Source organism: Chamaea fasciata, unplaced genomic scaffold (genome assembly GCF_029207755.1).
Source record: "Chamaea fasciata isolate MVZ Bird 193981 ecotype frontalis unplaced genomic scaffold, bChaFas1.0.hap1 SCAF_25, whole genome shotgun sequence".
Classification (NCBI taxonomy): domain Eukaryota; kingdom Metazoa; phylum Chordata; class Aves; order Passeriformes; family Sylviidae; genus Chamaea; species Chamaea fasciata.
Genome location: NW_027094110.1, coordinates 5996900 through 6017229, shown reverse-complemented (window position 1 = coordinate 6017229; position 20330 = coordinate 5996900). Strand labels below are relative to the sequence as shown.

The 20330-nt window shown below is 47.3% G+C and overlaps 1 protein-coding gene across 3 annotated transcripts in view; it reads left to right on the top strand.

Annotated features, from left to right (window-relative positions):
* Positions 1–20330, top strand: part of PPP1R12B (protein phosphatase 1 regulatory subunit 12B) — a 131663-nt gene that overhangs the window by 53429 nt on the left and 57904 nt on the right. For all 3 annotated transcript variants that reach the window (XM_066204079.1, XM_066204080.1, XM_066204081.1), the window contains exons 9-14: positions 1465–1574; positions 4527–4724; positions 5486–5568; positions 7665–7790; positions 13219–13404; positions 13937–14122. In XM_066204079.1, the coding sequence (XP_066060176.1) occupies positions 1465–1574; positions 4527–4724; positions 5486–5568; positions 7665–7790; positions 13219–13404; positions 13937–14122 (889 nt within the window). The remainder of the gene's footprint in view (positions 1–1464; positions 1575–4526; positions 4725–5485; positions 5569–7664; positions 7791–13218; positions 13405–13936; positions 14123–20330) is intronic.

Below are 20330 nucleotides of genomic sequence, written 5' to 3'. Positions count from 1 at the left end.
TGAAATCTGCTGCTTCCCAGAGAGGGAAAAGTGGCTGAGAATCCATTCTTATGCAGACCCAAGGGAACAGCTGGAGCTGTACCAGGAGAGACTTAGGCTGGATATCAGGAAAAGGTGGTGCCCCCAGAGGGTGCTGGGCACTGCCCAGGCTCCCCAGAGAATGGTCACAGCCCTGAGGCTGCCAGAGCTCCGGGAATCTTTGGACAACACTCTCAGGGATGCACAGGGTGGGATTGTTGGGGTGTCTGTGCAGGGCCAGGGGTTGGACTGGATGATCCCTGCGTGTCCCTTTCAACTCAGGAAATTCCACAGTTCTCTCTTTGTCTCTAGTTCAGGCTCTGTCAGTCCTGCTAACTTCCTGTTATTTTAAAATGTTTCTCTTTTTTCCGTGTCCTTTGGATCCTTATTTTTCCAGTACTGAGAATATTTGTTACAGAAAGATTGATCTTCACGCTCCAAGGTGCCATCCTCCCAGATGCTCCGTTCCAAATGACTCCAAATGTGTAACAGCAAATTTTTATTCCCTGCACATACTAGTCCAAGTACATTATTTGCTGGGACTGTTTGGGTGCTTATGCTAAAAATTCCTTTATTTTTTTCCAAGCCATGAATGTGTGAGCACTCAGAGCTATAAGGAAAGCTTTGATTGGTGGATGTAGGTACATCATCTTTCAGGCAGGTTCCATGTGCCTGGGTTTATGGTGAGTAGTCTGTCTCCAGCCTGTGCTCTCCTGTCAAATGAACCTATTTATTGCCTGAGTCACGCTTTCTGCTTACTCCCCCCCTGGTAATGTCTGGTGGATGTTCTTCTGTCAAGCATGTGCATAGATACAAAAGATAAACGTGGTACTGGACAGCTACACTTACCTAACAAGCAGTGAGCCACCTGTGAGCTTGGACAAGGGTTACTTGGCTTGCTTGGAGCCCAAGTAAGGGCTTTTGTTGGGCAGCAGTCCTGGCTTCCTGTAGAAAAATGGATTTTGCTGCGGAAGACCAGAAAATCTGCCCAGCAGCACAAGCAAGTGCAGAGAACTGTGCAGTGAAACCCAGCACTGAGCACTCAGGGCTCTGGGCTGTACCACACTTTTGCCACAGCAGAAACAGCGTGTGCCCCTTTTTATCCCAAGATTTACCAGGGAAGAAATTCCCAGAGAGGAAACAAAATTATGAAAACCAAAAGACCTGTGTGTCCTCTTTATGGTGCTTTCTGCAAAGATTTTGCTTGTCTGTGAGGATCAAGTACAAAAGCTTTGCCTGCCAGTTGTATCCATCCTATTCTTTAGGAAGTGGGAGGCTCCTTGCAGAAAGCCCTGACATCTGACAGTGCAGAAGGCACTGACGTCTCTGTGATCCAAGGAGACTGAGGTCACACAGCCCTGGAGTGCAGACCACACTCTGTGTAAAGAAGGGGCTCAGAAGTGCAATACTGAAACATTTGGTTTCTCTTCTTGTTTAAAATTGTAGAGAGAAAGGAAGAGCCCTTTGCCAACCACTCCAGCCGTGAATCCAGGCCCAGCATCACTGAGCAAATGCCACCACCCGAGCCCAACTCCTTCACTGCATCTGCCAGAAGAGTAAGTGAATTTGGAATCAGTGGGGACTCCAGCAGTGCTCAGAAGCAGAAGGTGTTACTGGGAGATGGATGCTCTGAAATCAATCTTCAGAGGACTTTAAGACTTGAATTTAGAAAAGCTCAGTAGTGTGAAATTCTGATAAAGATGTGTGTTAACAGCAGTGTAGGGACAATACAGTTCCACTTGAGTCTCTGACCCTCCAAAGCAAATTGTAGTGAAGAAACCCAGCCTACAGCACACGCTCTGTGTGCTATCAGTTCTGAGGGGGTTGGTGCCAATGTCTTCTCAGCAGATCTGTCACCAGAGCTGATCCCTGCCCGTGTGCCAGCGGTGAGTTTGGCACCATCATCCAAAGTGCCTCTGACTTGCCAAAGCCAGTTGAGTCAGTGGTGTGATGTTACCGCCCAGCAAGCAGAGGGTAGTTTGCATGTGGCTGGCCAGCTGGGTTATAAAAGCTTTGAAAGGTGAAGTGGTCATTAAAATCTTATGTGAATCCTCCAGCGCTCAGCTCACTCAGCTAAATGGCACCAGGAGACTCTGCTCAGCACAGGACTCCTGTCGTGTGCTGCTGCTTTCTTTTTGCACCAGACTATGGAGAAAACAGCACAAACACCTGGCCCAGGGCTGAAGCACTCGGTGCTTGTCAGAGGGACATGTTTCTTGCTTAGTCACAATTTTTTATTTTCTGCATGTAACTGAGTGTAACCAAGATCAAACGAAACAGAACTCCTCTGGGCATTGTTCAGCTCAGGCTGGCTTACCAGTGGAACTCTTAGAGGTAGAAGGATGCTGGGAAGTGTGAGCGCATCAGTTAACTTTTTCCCAGCTGCAGAGGTTTGGTCTCACCCCTTTGAGCTGTTTAACGCAGAATAAGAGTGTTAGGGTGTAGAAGCCGGCCTGTGAGCAGAGCAAATATTGATTTGACCTCAGTCACTTAAGACCCGCTTCTTTACCTTCTCTCACCTGTTTGATTTTCTGTAATTCTCTTTGACAGACTGGGCTTTAGATTGTGTTTCCCTCTATTAGGGAAGTTACCAGTATATGCTGTTCCTGTTTTGTTCAGAATTTACAGATGGCAGCTTTTGCTGTGATTTTGAGCATTCTCTGGGGAAAGCATCAAAAGTACATGAAAATGTAGTTGGAGCTGTGTAGCTCAGTAGACTGGCAGTGCTAGAAATGATGGAGTACAGACTAACTCTTGAGTCTGAGGGCAGAGCTCCCCAGTAGCTCCATTTATTCTAAATAGTGTCAGATAGAATGTGGTATGATAATGCTTTGATCGAAAGCCTTGTCTGCCCACTGACCATCAGAAGCAACTAGAGAACAGAGTCTTGCAGGATTTCCCTCCAACATTCCAGCAATTGGCATTTCAGGGACTCACTGGACCTGGTGTACTTTTTGTCTTCAGTAGCCCCTGTTGGTCTTTGCCTCTCTGCAGTCACTTTTTGATTGGGATGTCCTCTAATGTCCAGTGGTAAAAGGAGTCCTTCAGCTTAGTTAAAAACTCTGCAAAGCTCCCTGTCCCATTAACCTGCCACACACTGGGTTTGTTTACTGTCCCTCGTTCCTTTGTGAGAAGGACCAAGAAATAGTTGTTCTTTACTCACCCTTCTGTGTGCCACTGAGGGTTCCATGTACCTTGGCCATATCTCAGCCTGGAGACTGATACACTGTATATCTCCTCGTGCAAAACATCTCTTGCTCTGCTCATTCTTGCTGCCTTTCCCTGAACTCTTCCCTTCTTGTCAACTGCTGCTGAGCCCTGGAGCTGAGCTGTATGTGGTACCAAAGGTATGATTGTACCCTGCAGTAACACAGAGCCACAGTGCTTGTGTATTTTGTATTCTGTACTTTTCCAGTAGTTCCTAATAATGTGTTTGCTTTGTTTCCTGTACAACTTGGTGCTTAGCCCTGTACAAGTATCTCTTGTGATGCTTAGGCTGCATTCTTGAATGGCAGTGGGCAGCCTTTTGAAAGACTTGATAACTGTAGCTAAAGTCATACATTTAAGCAGTTGTACTTTTAAGCAGTTGTGTATTTAAGGACTAAAATATGCAGGTCAGAAGTGCCTCATGTAACAAAAAGCACAAAGGCCCATTCTGCGGATCTACAGTTACCCGCCCATGGAAGGGGCTTCTGCAAGGCTGAAGTCCAGTGTCCTGTTCAAAGCGGGATTAAGCTCATGTCATGTGGCATTGTGTTACCTGAGCTCAGCTGAGTATTAAAAGGTCTCTGAGGATAGAGATGCTCTACTCCCTTACTCCCTATCCCAGTGCAGCTTTGCTCCTGCCAGGAGTTATGTCTCCATGTCAACTGGGATTTCCCAAGTGGAAAGTTGTCTGTTCTCCTCTTTTCACTGTAGACTGTAGAGAAAATTGGGTCTATGTCCTCTGTAAACCCACCCCCAACTAGCAGAGCAACTAAATCCTGTCTTTACCTTCTCTTTTCCATGCTAAACAATCCAAGTTTCCTCAGTCTCTTCCTTTACAGTGTTGTTGGCTACAGCTCCTTGGTGATCTCAATGGCTTCTCCTGGACTCCACTGGTGTGAGGGGTTTATTTGCAGCTAGTTCCGTAAGACCTGAGTACTTGTTTTTGGTTTTCTGCCTTTACTGAATAATTTCCCTTTCCTAAATGGGTGATAATAAAAGTGTCATTGTTCCTTATATTCTTTCCTCAAAGCTGGAGGCGGGCATTGGGTAGGCAGAAACCTGCACAGTGACAGAAGATTCCTTTCATCCTCTGTCCTTGGGGATGAGGCACTACAGCAGTTTGCATCCCTGTGAGTTCACCTTGAGCTCTGTCCTCTAATTTAAGTGAAGCAGGAAATAAGCAATTCTATCTTACAAGTCTAGCCCAGCAAAAACTGGGGCTTTTTGAAACACTTTCTGAACTTAGAGTGTGCCTTGCAGTGCTCTTCCTTTTTCCAAATGTCCCTGTTTCTCCTCCACAGTTCAGTTGGCTCAGCAAGTCAGACGAGCAGAAGGATGAGTCACCTTCGTCATGGCGGCTGGGCCTGAGGAAAACTGGCAGCCACAACATGCTGAGTGAAGTTGCTGCCACTCGTGAGGCACAGAGGGATAAAACTTCTCCTATCTATCGCTCCTCATCCAGCCCTCGGATATCTGCGCTGTTGGACAACAAGGAAAAGGTTTGGCTTTCAGCAAGGATGTTTTAGTGTATCCACTTTAACCCACAGGTGTAAACCCCTTTCTGTTTGAGTTATTGCTGGGGTTTGTATCCATGACAAATGTGGTCTCTTTAATTCTTACTTGCTTTTTCTTTTGAAAAATATTTCCCTCCTATCAGTTGTTTCTCCAGCACTGGAGTTTGGTGCCCCTTTGGCCTGATTCCTGCTCAGCTTGGACTGGGCTGGCACTGAACAAGGGCTGCCAGACATGTTGTTTACCACAAAATGTCCAATCCAGAAATTGTCTGAAAACAGCACATACCTGCAGTGGAGATTCTCCTTCCCTGTCGTTTATATGGATTCCTCCTCTATCCACCTGCTGCTTTTGTAAATCCTATACCATGTATTCAGTCACTGTAACTTTTCTGCCCCTGGGTAGATGCCTCATCCCTAGAGGTGTTCAAGGCCACCTTGGATGGAGCTCTGGTCTAGTGGACTAAAGATCCCTTCCAACTCAAACCATTCTCTGATTCTGTGATTGACAAGTTATTCTCTAAGTTAGAACATGCTTTTATTCACTACCATGATCATCAAGAAATCCCTTTCAGAACTGATATTTCAGTGCTGTGGTATGTGTTCCCCAAGTAAGTTGCCTTAAACCAGCTGGTAGGAGAATGTTTTCTTAGTTGAAGAAATTCGAAAATTAATTTATTTGCCACTGAACCTGAACGTGCTGGTAGGGTAAGAGATACGTAGCTGAAGTTCCTCTTTTGCTTCACCAGGACAGAGACAACAAGAGTTATCTTGCCACCATAGTCCCCAGAAGACTGAGCAGTACAAGTGATATAGAAGAAAAAGAAAACAGGTGAGACTGGCTGAAGTTATTGCTCCATCTTCCCTCCTGTCAATAGTACTTCTGGAATATAATTATTCTGTAGTCATACTTTGTATATTTTCTCAGCAGTCTCAAGTACACCGGAATTCACAACATCAGGAGCAAACTCTGTCTATAAAAGTTCTGGTATGTTGGTTTTCATTTAGGTGAGCAGGAATCAGCAGACTGGTTCCTCCACCCCGTGTTCACACAGGTACAGGCTCCATCCAGGCAACCAGATTTTAGGATCCTTTTTCCTTTTAATATGCAAGTGCCTCATTTTGTAGCTGCCACCTGCACTTGTACTTGTCACTTGCTCAGCAGTCACCTTCAGTCCCTTTGTTCACACCTCTGTCACTTGAGATTCACTCAAGCTTGTGAACTCTCCCATGTAGAAACTGTTTCATTATAGGGCTGAAATTTTTATAGTGGGTGTGTATAGATGCCCCTGGACAGAACCATGGTCTAAATGGTGTGTGTATATCCAGGATTTTTAGTTATATTTGAGGAGCTGGTCTCTACAGGCAGCTTCCTCAGGGGCCTTCCAGTGCCTAAAGGGGCTCCCAGAGAGCTGGAGAGGGACTTCAGACAAGGTGGTAGAGTGACAGGACAAGGGGGAAGTCTTCCCCTGCTAGAGGGCAGAGTTAGACGGGATACTGGGAAGGAGTTCTTCCCTGTGAGGGTGCTGAGGCCCTGGCACAGGCTGCCCAGAGAAGCTGTGGCTGTCCCGTGCCTGCAAGTGTCTAAGGCCAGGTTGGATGGGGCAAGTGGAAGGTGTCCTTGCCAGGTCATGTAGTAGGACAGGATGAGTTTCAAGGTCCCTTCCAACCCTGGCCATTCTATGATTCACTTTTTACTAGAAGGAGTAAAATTTGACCTCAGCCTCATTTCCAGCTACTTCCCCAACAGAGGAGGGCAGGCACATGCAGAGCAGTGGCTGTGAACTGTAATTGTTGGGCAGGAGCTGTGGCAGATGACACCCTGAGAAAATTTCAGCACAGCTTGAGATTCTTTGCTGATCTTTTGCTGGAACCTCCCCACTGTGTTCTTGCTCACTCTCAGGCAGTCTCTGAGATCCAGAGTTTAGCAGACAGTTTGTGTCTGTTAATCAGCTCAAGGAGGTTTGGCAGAGGCTGCTGTCGAGTGGCACATCCCGCTGTAGGTGCTGACAAGTGTCCATTTCTGGGTGGAGTGGGGACTGGCTGAGGACAACTGGCCTTCAGAAACAGATGGTGCCAGGCATGCTGTGTAGTACAGATTTTTTTCCCAATATTCTTTCCTTTCAGAATATCTGGGTTTTCCTTTCTGGAACCCACGGGTGTCTTGAGGGAGTATCAGTCTGGGCCTGACAACTGGAAGTGGGAAATAATTGCAGGCTGATGGGAGAATGGATTGGTGCTGCATTACAAGCTCCAGGTCCTGTCCAGCACCAGGAGAGAGCAGGATACACTAAGTGTGCATTAGCATTAAGGAAAGAGCCCTGTTTTCAGATAACCAGGGTAAATCGGACTACTAGGAATTTCTTGATGAGTTGTCAAGTAGCTTTAGAAACTGTAAATATTTTGTTTGTTATTTTCTGCTTCATGATTTTATGGTGGACCTGGTAGTACCGGGTTAATTGTTGAACTCGGCGATCTTAGAGGACTTTCCCAAGCCTGCTGATTTTATGATAGGCTTTGCTGTGCTGAATTGCTTTTGCCCTTGCCTGGATACCTTGAAGAATAAAACCTTCCCTGCAGTTCCAATATCTGCCCATTTATACCTTGATACAGACAGCAGTGAGAATATTGAATTACACTATTTTATATGTTAAATTACTTTCATGGACAATCAGAATTTCATTTTCAAGTTTTCTGACTAAAAGGGATCCTGTTCCTCTTTATGCAAAACATTACATCATCTGTGGTTCTGAAGTGAGCTGGCAAGAGCAGGAGCTGATGGTAAGGCCAGAGCAGGTGTTTCTCTGAGCTGTGTCACCTGAACAATGAAGCATACAGGTGTAAGGGAAGTGTCTCTGAAACTGTAAAGGAACCAAAAGCAGACTCAGAGGTTTTTCTAAGCAAAGCCTGTGCTCTCTTCTGCTTTAGAGAATCTGCTGTGAACCTGGTGCGGAGTGGCTCCTACACCCGGCAGCCCTGGAGGGATGAGCCAAAGGGAAATGAAGCTCCCCACTCTGGTGCACCCACTACCTATGTATCCACCTACTTGAAAAGGTATGTCCAGGTCTAAGACAGACCTGTGGCTTCTCAGGCTGTCTGAGCCACTCTTAACATGCCTCCCAGACCTCAGCCTCCTGCTTGTTGCTTCCTGCATCTTGTAACTGGGCTTGGGACCCTCTTCTGCTAAGAGCGGGAAAGAAAAAAACACGAGTTTTGATATTTGTCATGCTAAATTGTGGTTCTAATAGCTGTAATTTTTATTGATTTGCAAATTTCTGGACTGAATTTAGATACTCTCGTTCCCATAACTCAAATGCCACGTTTTCTCTGTTTAATGCTGGTGTTATGGTTAGAGAATAAAACCAAAATTGATCAGAAAAACAGATTAATGTAATAAGAGTCCAAAAGCATTGTTCAGATAGCTCTTGGTGAGTAAGTTATTGCTTATCTCTAATTTTGGCTTATATTGGTCCATGTTTATGGTACTGTGAGAAAGGGGCAGTGGTCTTGTGCATGATGTACAGCACTTGCTAAGGCGTAAAACTGATACTTCCTCCGTTGTTTTGTAAGGCAGTAAGGAAGCAGTTTGTTCACAGTGTGTGTAAAGTTGTTGAGGCTGATTATTGGTAAAGGAGCCAGGCAGAAGCAGGAAGTTCTGCAATTCCAGGCAGAACTCCTGTAACTGCAGTGTCCTGGACCCCCTTGGGAGACGGAGCCTCAGTGTCCTTGAGGTGCCAGCTAATGGCTCTCTGAGTGAGCTGAAGCAATGCCCTGCTCTGGTGAGGCAAATAGTGCATTGCTGGGTTTTCATGTGAGCAGGAGGATCAGCAGTGCCAGCACTTCACCTTTATTTCAGCTGATACTGGAGACCATCGAAACAGCCTGTAATAAACTTGTCACACTGCAAAGCCATTGTGTTTCTGCTAAAGGAAAACAGCAGCAATAGCTTAAGGTTTTAGATTGAGTTTCACCAGATTCTAGACCCTGAACTAAATAACTGTCCTGAAGATGGAACAATTGCTTGAGATACTTGGGAAGAGGCAATTTGTTCCAGTGTTGGTGCTGTAGAGGTAAGTGGTGCTCAAGGATGTGTGTGGCCAGTTGCTGAGCACATACAGATCCATTGCCACAAAAGGTGAAGCAGCCCCTTCAAGCAGAAGCCTTCTGCTCTACTGATCCATTCCGGTGACTTCACAGCTATCCTGGGACGTGATGACAGCCCAGCCTCCATAGCTTGTCTCTCTCTGAAGCTGGTCTGACAAGCTGCAGCTGATTACATTGGAAAACTTTTGCCCCTTGCAGCTGGCACACCTGTGCTGCTCCCTGAGCTGAGAGACAGCCCAGTCACCCCCAGGCAATCTTAGAAACATTGCTGGTTTATCCCAGCTAATCCTGCACCAGATTTAGTGTTGCACTCACACACTTGTACTGTATTTCCTTGGTTAAACTGTACAGAGAGTGGGAAAGGTTTAGGCTGCAGTGGGATGTCACTAATACTGAGTTCTTTTCACAAAGGCTGACTTCTGGCCTTTCATAAGAGAACGACTGGTTCACAAGCAGGTCCAGAAAACAGCTTTGTCAGGTGGGAATAGATGTCCTTTTAAAGGAGAGATCAATGGGTTTGCATTTCATATACAAACAGTAAAACCATGATCAATTAGACCTTTATCCCGTATAGTTTTCTGTAGGAGAGCACAGAGAAATTGAATGCAATTGTAATGAACTTCTCATTTCTCCAGCCTTGTGCATCCGCCCATAAGATGAGGAAAGGAACCTGGTCAGATATAAGCATTTTGTCATTTCCAAGTATTAGCAGAACTCTGAACACAACTCCTAAAGGTGAAAGCTTCTTCCTAGGGAGGAAGAATCCAAGGGAGCAGGACATTCTTGGATGTCACTGAGGGCATGACTGTGGCCATCTGCAGCTCCCCTTTGCCTCAGCATTTGACTAATCTCCATAAAGATCACAGACTGGGTTAGGTTGAAAGGGACCTTAAGTCCCAACTCCTTCCACCGCCTGCAATGGGCACAGACACCTTCCACAAACCTGGCCTTGGACACTTCAGGGATGGAGCTGCCACAGCTTCTCTGGGCAGCCTGTGCCAGGGCCTTTCCACCCTCACAGGGAACAATTCCTTCCCAATATCCCATCTAACCCTAGTTATGTTCTTTAAGTGCTTTGTATGATGCCCCAAACATCAAATGAACAACAGCAGCAGATCGTCTAAAGATGGGGCAAAAAGTGGCTTTTTTTTTTTTTTTTTAAAGTGGGGGGCAAAATAACTTGCAGCACTGTTACAAACGTTCTTCAGCTTTAGTTGCAACAGATATTGGCGCTCTCTCTGTCATAGTACTGGCAGTTGTCTTGCTTTATTTGTGTGTACCATTGGCTCAGAAGTCTACAGAACCCTGCTCTAATATCCTGGTGTCCATTTTAGTGTGTACTGGCCTTCAAAAATCCAGGTCACTTGGACTGTAAATGAAAGGATGTGGAGGAAAACTGGCATAGCAGGTTGGATTAGTTCAGCATCCTACATTTGACATCAGCCAGAAGTGCTGCCTCCCAGGAAGGCCTCACACCGGAATAAAATCCTTCAGCCACACAGTTCCTCCTTCGTTTTATGTTTTTGCATATATCTCCTTGCTGTTTCTGGTCACATAAAAGCCACTGCACGTAGCCAGAAAACAGTCCCTGCACCCCAGACTCTGTTTCTGACAGCAGCTGGTTTTGAAGGAGAAGCTGGAAAAGCCAGGATAACTTCAGAGCAGTCTTCTACCTCCCATGCTCTCCTTACTTTCAGCAATCGTGAATTTAGGAGCCAGGGGTTATATTTAACCATTGTTCTTAATAGCCACCACTTCCATACCTAAATCCTAGTTTGATCTCTGCAATACACCATAGCAGTGTGTTTAAAAAAGTAGGTACATGCTTTGTGCAAACCTTTTTTATTACCACATGTAGAAGCTTTTTAGAAGTGTGAAGGCTCTTAAGTTAAAATGTTGAATGCCTTTGAAATATTTCTTTAAAGTCAGAAGTATTTCTTTTTATTGCTTTGAAATGTTGTTTTACATTTCATTGCTCATTCCCAGATGGTTCTGTTGTGGTGATAATGTTAGAGAATGAGGAGCAGTGTGTCAGTGCCTTTTTTTATTTCTAATGTTGAATTCCTCAGGATAATTTCATATTCCTCCCTTTCACAGACTCCTATGGACGCAGCTGTTAATTAACAGGATTCCCTGGTTAACCTTTATATTGCAGTTTTCTGGTCATATTCAGATCGAATGTGAACAATGGAGCGAATGCCTTGGAGTGCCCCTCACACTGTGCAGTGCCACCCACGCAGGGGGACAGGCTGGGAGGTGGATTCTTGTAGAGTTGGCAGTGCCTTGGCTTCCTTAGGAGCACGAGTGTGTTCCTGGTGCCCCCGCACCACATTTCTCTGCCCATGGGTGTGTTGGAGTTGGCACAATGTCATCCCTGTGCCCTCTTCCCCCATTCCTCCTCCTCTTTCCCTCTTATCCCCCCCATCACCGCTCTCCCAGGCACCTGGTGCTGCTTCCATCCTCCTCACCCACTGCCTTTCCCTTTCAAAAGACAATCCTTGTCAAGGCTTTCTTGATAACCCTCCTGCATCCTCACTTCCTGACCAAGTTCCTTCTCTCTTGCAGCCACCCTCGTGCCATAGTCTCTCTGCCTTGGGCTCTCCTAGAATGGTGCCACATCAACTCTGTTCCCCTAGGGCTGCCACCACCTTTTCCCCTGCTGATCCTCTCCTTCCTTCCCCAGACACAGGCTCCACTGCCATCCTCTCCTCAGAACACTCATTTATGCAACCCCACAGCTGCTTGCTCCACATGCCCACCCCAGCCAAACTCCTCTTCCCACTCCCACCCTTCTCCCAGCCCATCTCCAGGGCTTGTCTTTTCCCTCTGGAGCAGAGAGCCAAGAAGGGAGGGACTTGCTTCCAACGGCACTACCTGCTCCTGCATGCTCCAGGCAGGGCCAGCATTCTTGAGGAAGCTCTGTTTAGGGTCTGGCAGAGATTACTACCTGGTGACAATGACTGGCTTGTTCCTGTGTGACCTGGATATGGCAGGCAGCCATCAACTGAGGAGCCCAAATGGGAGGTTCCCCCCTGTGGAGGCCTTCCAGAATGCTCTGTTGCCCCCTTTGACTCCCTAGGGACCAGCTGCTCATACTGGGTGGGCTGGGAGCCTTGGTATGTAAAACTGGCTTGTAAACTGGGTGCCTGGGTGGACAGGACTGGATCCTTTCTCTGGTCTCCTGTGCTTGGCTGTGGTCCTGCCCCTTCCCAGTGCTATTTCAGCCTCAGGCTGCTCTCTGGATTCTTGCTCTAGAGTTGACTTGCAGTTCGTTCTGTTGTCCCTGGCTTTCCATAAAACCTGCAGCTCTGTCCTGGCCTGCTTCTTTTCTCTAGGCCAACTTTTATTCCTGTGCAGCCACTTTGGTCCATGTGCCCTGCCGTGGGAGCCATTAGGAAGCAGAAGGTGAGAGCCAGCCTTCCTGGCCTTTGATCCTTCAGACAGTCCAGTCTGACCAGTAGCAACCGGGCATGCCAGGTGCTGGGAAAGGTGTGGCAGGGCCCTAGGACCCACTAGATTGCTCTGTGCAGGCAGTGAGTAGCTTGTGTGCACGGCTTGGGCATGTGCAAGAAGGAGATTCTGCCAGATTTCATCAAGTCTGTCTTCTGAGATATGCTGCTTTTCCCACTAGAGTGGATTTTCTCTCCTGTTAGGGTGGATTTTCTCTCGCCTTAGACTGGATTTGCTTTGAAAAAGTGAAAGGATCCATCCTTGTATAAGAACCCTTCTGTCCTTCTCCGTCTTATCCAAAATATGAACACAAACACAGTGTTCCAGTAAGATTGGTTTTCAGACCTTGCTTTAAACTGGCAAAATATTATTTCCCTTGCTCATTCTTGAATTTTTTTGGACAGCTGTGCTTGCTATTTTCTAGAAATACAGTTTGTGCCAAACATGTCTTAAAGAGAACTAAAGCCTGAACTGATCGTCTTTGCCAAAACTTTAAGCCGCTGGAAATAAGTTCTTAAAACTGGAAGTCCTGGACATCCTCAGGGATGATGCAGCCAGACCAGCTTATGTCACTGTCTCCTTTCCTGCTTTAAGCATCCGCATCCTTGCATCCACCTTTCCCCAGGGCGCAGAGTGCTCCATGTGCCCTGCTTTCACTGCAGCAGGGTTTTTTCCTTCCCTGATCCTCCCCAACTCACCCCCATGCCGTTATTCTCTTGCTGGAACTGAGCTGGGCTTAGCTGAGCAGGGCTCTGCTGGCACTGGCCTGTGTGGGCAACCTGCGACAGCTCCACCTCTCACTGATCTCCTTGCACACGTTTTGCTGCCATGTGGTACCTGCTCCCTTCCCAGCTGCCAGCCCAGCAGTGGGATGTGCTGTTGAATATTTACTGTGCTCTGAAGGACGTGATTTTGTGATGTTTTACAGTGCTTCATTTGGTAGAAGTAGTGACCTGAGCAGTTCCTACATTTCAGCCAGTCGCAGTCCATCTCTAGCTACCTCACCCACTGCCATTGGCTCATCTACCTCCCCGAGCACCCCGTGGCAACCTGTTTCTTGCTGTCCCACATCTCTCGGTGTGAACACTCCTGCTTCAGCCCGCCACACCACCAGGTAATGGCTCCCAGTGGAGATAACACTCCAAAAGTCAGCGTTTGGGTTGGAAGTTCTGGAGTGGATTAGGGATTTGAGGTGTGCTTCCACATGGGAAATGCTGATAAGCAATTCCAGAATGATAAACAATCCCAGGATGGTGGTGTTGGACAGTTCCAGTGGTGGGTGTGACTGGCAGGCAGGTGACAGCCCACAGTGTGTCCCTTGTGCCCTCTGTCCCTGTGACACAGTGCGTGCTCAGGCTGCTCTCAGGTGCCCAGTATACAAGCTCTTGGAGTTCCTTCCTTCTGCTTATTCACCAGGTACATTTTTCTGGTCATTTTTTGCCACGTAACAGGGATGTGAAGGCTATTAATTCCTCCTGCTCATTCTTCTCCCAAGTTTTGTAAAATTCGTTTTACTGTGGCTGTTCTCTACAAACAGATGAGTGTAAAGCGAGGAGGGTGAACTGTCCGTGCTCCACTGAGGAGGTTGGGCTCGGTCAGCACTGGAGTTCACTTGCTTTGCTTTCCATATGTCTTCTCTATTTCAGAGCCCCTTTCAGGCAACAAACTGATTCTGCTGTAGAGAAAAACGCAGAGGGCAGCTGTGCCAGCACTCCTCTAAGTGTAATCACAAACCATGCTGTGCTCGGCACTGCCAACGGCACCGGGAATGCCGGGGCTGCCTCCGCCCCAGGGAAGGACCTCTCGGCTGAGGAGGCCAGGGAGCGCAGAAGGTCAGTGAGGAGTGGGCTCTGGTGGCCCCCTCTGTGGGCAGCTGTCACGTGGCGTTGATGGTGGGGGTGTAAAAACCGGTTTTTAGGTGCTTCATGAAATTCCCAGGCTGCTGTCCCTACCCTGTCTGCAGGTTTTGAACTCAATCATCACTGGCTTGTAGGTTTAATTTGGTTTCATAATTTTCTACTTGTCTCTTCAGCATCTCAGCCTTTTTCTTCAGTACTAATCTCAGCTCCTAATCTCAGCCTGATCCCAGTGTGTTTGCAGGGACACACTGCAGAACTGCCACTTGTAGTAGGTTCTGTAAAATGAATCCCATCCTAAAAAGACCATTGTACTTAGATACATTCAGATAAAATCTGTCCCTCTGATTCAGCTCAGTTGTGTTTACTTTTGCTCTGATGGAGACATCTGTGCTGCACAGGTCCCCCAGATTCCCTTTGCAGTTAGTGGGAGAAAACAAACATTCCTGGGGCGTGTAGGTGAGTGACACAGTAGGAGATGGACTCCAGCAGCAGGTATGGCTTTGATTGACTGGAAAGGCCAGAGGTAGGAGACTGCCATGTGCAGCTGAGGCCATTCCAGCAGTAGCAGCAGTGGGAATGACTCAGACTCTAGCTGGTGGTATCTCTTTCTTATCACATGGTGTTATTTCAAGACTGGGGAAATGCAAACCTAGGGAGACGGAGCTCTTTTTGAAGGAGCTTTACCCTGTGCATTAATTACAGAATATGAAATGATCCATATATTCTTCTTGCAAAGAGGTTAACTTTTACAAAATCTGTCTCTTCTAATGGCATCAGTGAAAGTAAATAGTAATAAATAAAATGCAGCAATGAACTGGGTGTTTCTAACCAGCAGTGAGTCCATGCAGAGTATCTAGTGCTTGGATTCTTCCAAACTGTCATAGTGATTTATTGAAATACAACCCTTCCTGAGTGCAGATAGTGCTCTGACACATCTTAAATCGCCTGACGCTGAAGGATGTCGAAAGCAGTAATGGGAATTATCAGCTTACAAAAGTAAAGGTGTTGGGGCTGAGCTGCTGCTCGGCTTCACCTGCAGCGCATCCAAGCAAGGTGGCCTGTGCTGTTGGAAAATACTCAAACCCGTAATGGTGTTTGGGATTTTTTTTTTTCCAGAGCTAGCACAGGGAGCACTTGGAAGGTATTAAAATGTTCTGGAGGAGCCACATTCATCAACTTTGTGTGTAGGAACAGTTTTCACTAGCCACTGCAGGGTTTCTTCGGTGTGAAAACACTTGGGTTAGGCCTGGTAGTGCTTCTGTGTGCTCCTGTTGCAGTTTCTGGAGGTCACTTGGCTTGGAGTCATTTGCAGTTGAATCGAGGTGAGCTGCCAAAAGATACTGCCAGTGCCCAGTGAGGTTGTGCAAGAGGACAGAGTAAGTATTGTGCTCTTAGTTCTGACTTCAGACCTTTCACAACGGTCTCTCCATTTTAGCAAGCCCAGAATCAAGTTGCAGAAGCAGGTTTTTCCCTGCAGAAGTGGGCTGCTCAAAGTCCTCCCAGACTTCTGGCACTGTCTGCAGATAGAAAACTGGACTGGGATAGTTACTTGTAGATGCCCAAAAAAACATCCATTAATACTACAGCATTGGCATTTACTGCCAAATCTGTTTCTATAAATAATACAGAAGATCTGTTTGTCTCCTGCATTTTTATTAGAGAACCATCTCCTGTGAATTATGGTAATGTAAAGAGAAAACACCAGAAAATTCCTCCCACCTTTAATTGATGCTTTGAAACTACTGAGAGGAAGAAAGCCCAGAAATTATGTATTGTGTTCATGGGGGAGGAAACCTTACTGATGAATGTACGACCTCTCAGTGGGATAAAGTGACTGGGAGCTACCTGCACACTGGAACTAGGAGACATGGACCCAGGGAGATGGGAGGCAGGAGAAGTCACCTAAACAGGAAAAGCTTATTAGGGAAGGAGACTAATTGCAGTAAAATACAAAGGCCAATGGCAGGCAGTTGTCAGGGCAGTGCTGTACGGATTTCAGTTCCCAGCAGCAGCTGTTGCAGGAGTGTTTGGGCTGCTTCGGTGTTTCCAAAGCGCCAGCTTGCTCTTAGCAACAAAAACATAAACAGGCTGATCATCTAATATTAGATCATAGGGATACCTCCGAACTTGTGGCCTTACAATTATGTATGTGAAGCCAAAAGGTTAAAGCACAAGAGGCTGCTTAGGGCTGGGGATGAACGACTGGCTGAGTGCTCTGGAGTGCTGGTTTGCATCCTGTGGTGGCCAACAAGTCTTACCCTGCCCCACCCCAGTGTGACCCATGGGGGTTCACCTGCTCCTTGTTTTCCAGCTGAATTGGTCAGCAAATTCTCCAGTAAATGCTGGAAAACAGTGTAAATTACAAGGGGGAGGAAAGAACAAGCAGCAGAGGGGCAGGGAGCAGGGGTCTGTCTGGGGCGTGCGATGCTGCGTGGTGCCAGCTGGACTGTGCCCTGTCAGAGCTGGGGCTGGGGCCGGGGCTGGGTGTCCCAGGGTTCAGCCTGGCTGCTGCCACACGTGCTCCTGTGTCCTGCTGCACATCCCAGCCTCCTGATGCTCCTCTGCAGCACTGCGGTGTGCTGCTGCCGTGAGCTGGAAATGTGCCATCTCCCACAGCCAGTGCTTGTGCCAGACAGTTTCTTTTGGGGTTTTTTCTGGGAATTTTGGAGCTGCTGATGAACAGTGCTGTCTGGCCGTTTGGATGATCTCCTGCCAAAAGCAAATTGTCTCCCATTGTCAGTGTGTTTGTCCACTGAACTCAAACAGCTCTGGCTCTGCTGAGAGTGGATTTCAGCTGTGTGGATGTTGTGCCTACAGTATCTCACACAGACCCTGTTCTTCCTGGGGCAGAATTAATATCTTCCTCATTTCTGCTGGGTGCCCATAGATGGTGGGGAAGGGGGATCCTGTTGGTTGGAGCCCAGTGCTGGATTATCCACCTTCATCCAGGGTGACAGCGGCCTCTAGTGCCACCAAAAGTTCTTCCCAAGTTCTCTGCACCCTTGTCTGTGCAGGTTCAGTGCAGAGCCCGGGTTATAGCTTCTCCTGGGACTCCTGCACTGCAGCCCCTGTGAGAGTATTCCTGGTCTGGGCTGCTCGGAGCTCTGTCCCCTGGGCTTAGAGAGGGGCTGCAGGAGATCCTGCCATACTGCAATGTCACTTGAGCCATGAGATGTCTGTGCTGGAAGGAAAGTTTGGGAGATCTGGCTGAAGCTTTTCATACTCTGTGGAAGTTTTGCTTCCCAGAACAGCTGGAAAGGTGACTGTGCTAGCATGTGGGGTGAGACATGCTTTGCCTGAGAACTTCTGAAAGGCAAATCTGTGCTCTCAGTTACGTGGCCAATTTAAAAGGACTCTTGAATTTGGAATCTCTCCTGGTTCAGCAAGAATTAGGATTTTAATTTTTGTTTTACCCCCCCCCCCACTGTGTTTATACAACTGAATTCTGCTATTATGTGTGTTCTTCCTGTTCCTCAGGAAGGTTCCAGCAGGGTCGTTCCAGCACTTGTCATCAGACGTGCTCTTGGAGGCAAGAAACTCCTCTCTCTCTCTCCTCCATGCTTTTTAATTTATTCTGACCAGCTTCTCATATTACTGCCCAATCCCTGGAGGTGTCCAAGGCCAGGTTGGATAGGGCTTGTTGCAACCTGGTCTAGTGAAGGTGCCCATGGCCATGGCCGTGGGTGGAACTAGATGAGCTTTAAGGTCCCTTCCAACCCAAACCATTCCATGATGAATCCAGAGTAGGAGTGAGGTGGACTTGTTTTCTGGGCAGCTTTGGGGCTGGCAGGTCTGCTCAGCCCATGCCTTCTTGCCCTCTAAAGTCTCCCCTAAAAATGCGTTTCAGCTGAAGGAAATCCACTGACATGGCAGGTAGCTGTGTTTGACAAACACTTCTGTTTCCTGCTTCATTCCCAAGAGGAATTTTTTTTTCATCCTAAGGATCCAGCTGCTAATTATAGTAGCATATATTATTAATATATTAATAACTGAATCCTCCATCAGTACTGTTAGATGAACAGCTTCTGGCAAGTCCTTTTACCTCGTGGTTCTTGTCCTTGTGGGCATTCTGAGTGTGCCTCCTCTAGGAAGAGCATGAATGTGTCACCTTACTTGTCCCTTATGATCTGACAAGTGGAATAAATGCCCCTGATCTCTGTGAAAGTTGAACTATGAGATTTACATTCAAGGGGTATTTAACTGTCGCTTGGGAGGAGCTGGCAGAAAAGATTGTGAGCAATAGCTCGCTGCTACCATTTTTTTAATAGCATTTGACTCTATAATCCTTATCACTGACTGATGTAAAGCTGAGTGGTCCTAATCTCCTGGGAAAGGTCTCTGGGGAAGCAGAGCGGTGGGATGCTCATGCAAGGAGCTGCCACAACCAAAGGAGGGATTCCTGTCCTCACTGCACAGTGGACAACAAGAAGTTAAGAGGTTTCTCTCTCCTGTGAAGAACAGAACGATCATCTGGCACCTGCTGTGACAGCATTTCCCTGCCACTGCCTCTGCAGTTAATCGCTTTCAGATAAAGTTGTCCCTTTTTTCAAAGGCTGCTGGTGCAGATGACGTGGGAGGGCAGGAATTCTGCTGGCCATGGGATTGTCCCTGTTGGGAAGAGGCGAGATTGCTCCTGCTGGATCAGAAGTCGGGCTGCATTTTTATTTGGAGTAAGGTCGAGGTGTGGGCCGGGGTCAGTGCGGTTTCCTGTAGGGGCGGCGAGCAGGTGTGTGCTGCATGCTCAGCCGCCAGGGCTTTATCCACCCAGGGCTCGGGGGAAGCGGGGTGGATGTTTTGGCATTTGCTTTAGGCGGGGCAGCCCAGACTGTAGGTTGGCCTGCTAACAAAAGCAGGAATCCATACAGGATCGTTCAGGAATGGTCAAGGAAAGAAAGCAGGGACCACTTGAGCTAAGCATTGTAAAAGAACTGCAGCTTGGCAGCACGGAGCAAGCAGAAGGTAAAACTGCCTTTCCCCAGCCCCGTCCTTACTGAGTGTGTGTGCAGTTCCTCTTGGCTTACTAATGGGAACCACTGCCCTGCTGCACGCGCTTCACCCTCGGTCTAACAGCAGTAATGGCACCTTCTGGCTCTGGTGCCATCCCAGTGCCACTGCTGGGATGTTCAGGGGCTGGACTTTACTAACTTCGACTAGTTCAGCTACTTTTCTGCGTCCAAAATGGCCATTAAAGCCAAGGATGTTCCCAAAATATTTGTAGAGATCTTGTGTGTCCAGAGCTGAGAGCTAATTCACCACTAAATCAGCTACTCTGTTAAATTCTGTGCTCCATGGTATTGACCTGGGGATGTGACAGGTGGAGGAGCTAAGGAAGCGAGGTAACCTCCCTGGCTTTTCTATTTGAAAAGTTTTTGTGCAGACTTAATTAATCTTCTGTCCCTGAGAACAGTGGACCCTGGAAATTGAACCAAAGCCATGGGCTAAGAAATTGCAACGTGACTCAGTAGGAAATGAAAATCTTTGATACATTACTAACATTCAGTGATATTTTGGCGAATTCAGCTGGGGCCGATCTGTGAACCTGTTCCTTGGAGCTGCTCAGGCATCTCCTGCTCCCACAAGGTGGCAGTGGAAGGCTGCTGGAATGCCCTGGCAGGTGAACATCGCTTCTCGGGCTTATCTGGTTCAGCAGCTGAACCTTATCACCACCAAGTTTTGATTTTACTGTATTTTTTAGTTGCAAAAGACAGTTTCCTAAATACTCAGAGTTTTGCCAAGTTAATTTTTTTCCCCCAGGGATTTTCTGCCCTGGAAAATTTCATTGTTTCAGACCGTAAACCAGCTTTTGGGAAAGCTGTAACAGGTCTGCTTAAAGTTGTTGAAAATGTCAAATTGTGTTGGTTCAGTTTCAAATGAGAGGGATGCTGGCAGAGGCAGGACATTGGTTTTCTCTGTCAGTGGTAGGAAGTGGAGTTCCATCCTGCTCCAGGTCCTGCAGCAGATTTTTAATGCAAGGTTGCAGCTCCTGAGAACTGCACAGTTCACTTGCAGGTAGTGCAGGGTGACAACCCATTCAGTGCTGTATATTGACACCTGAAGCCCTGTACTTAACACAGACAATTGCTAAATACTCCATCCTGGTAAGCTTTGCGTTTGTGATGGTCACAGCTGACACAACAGTGTCTCAGAGACAGGTCGTACTATCAGTTCAGGTGTTGTTGGC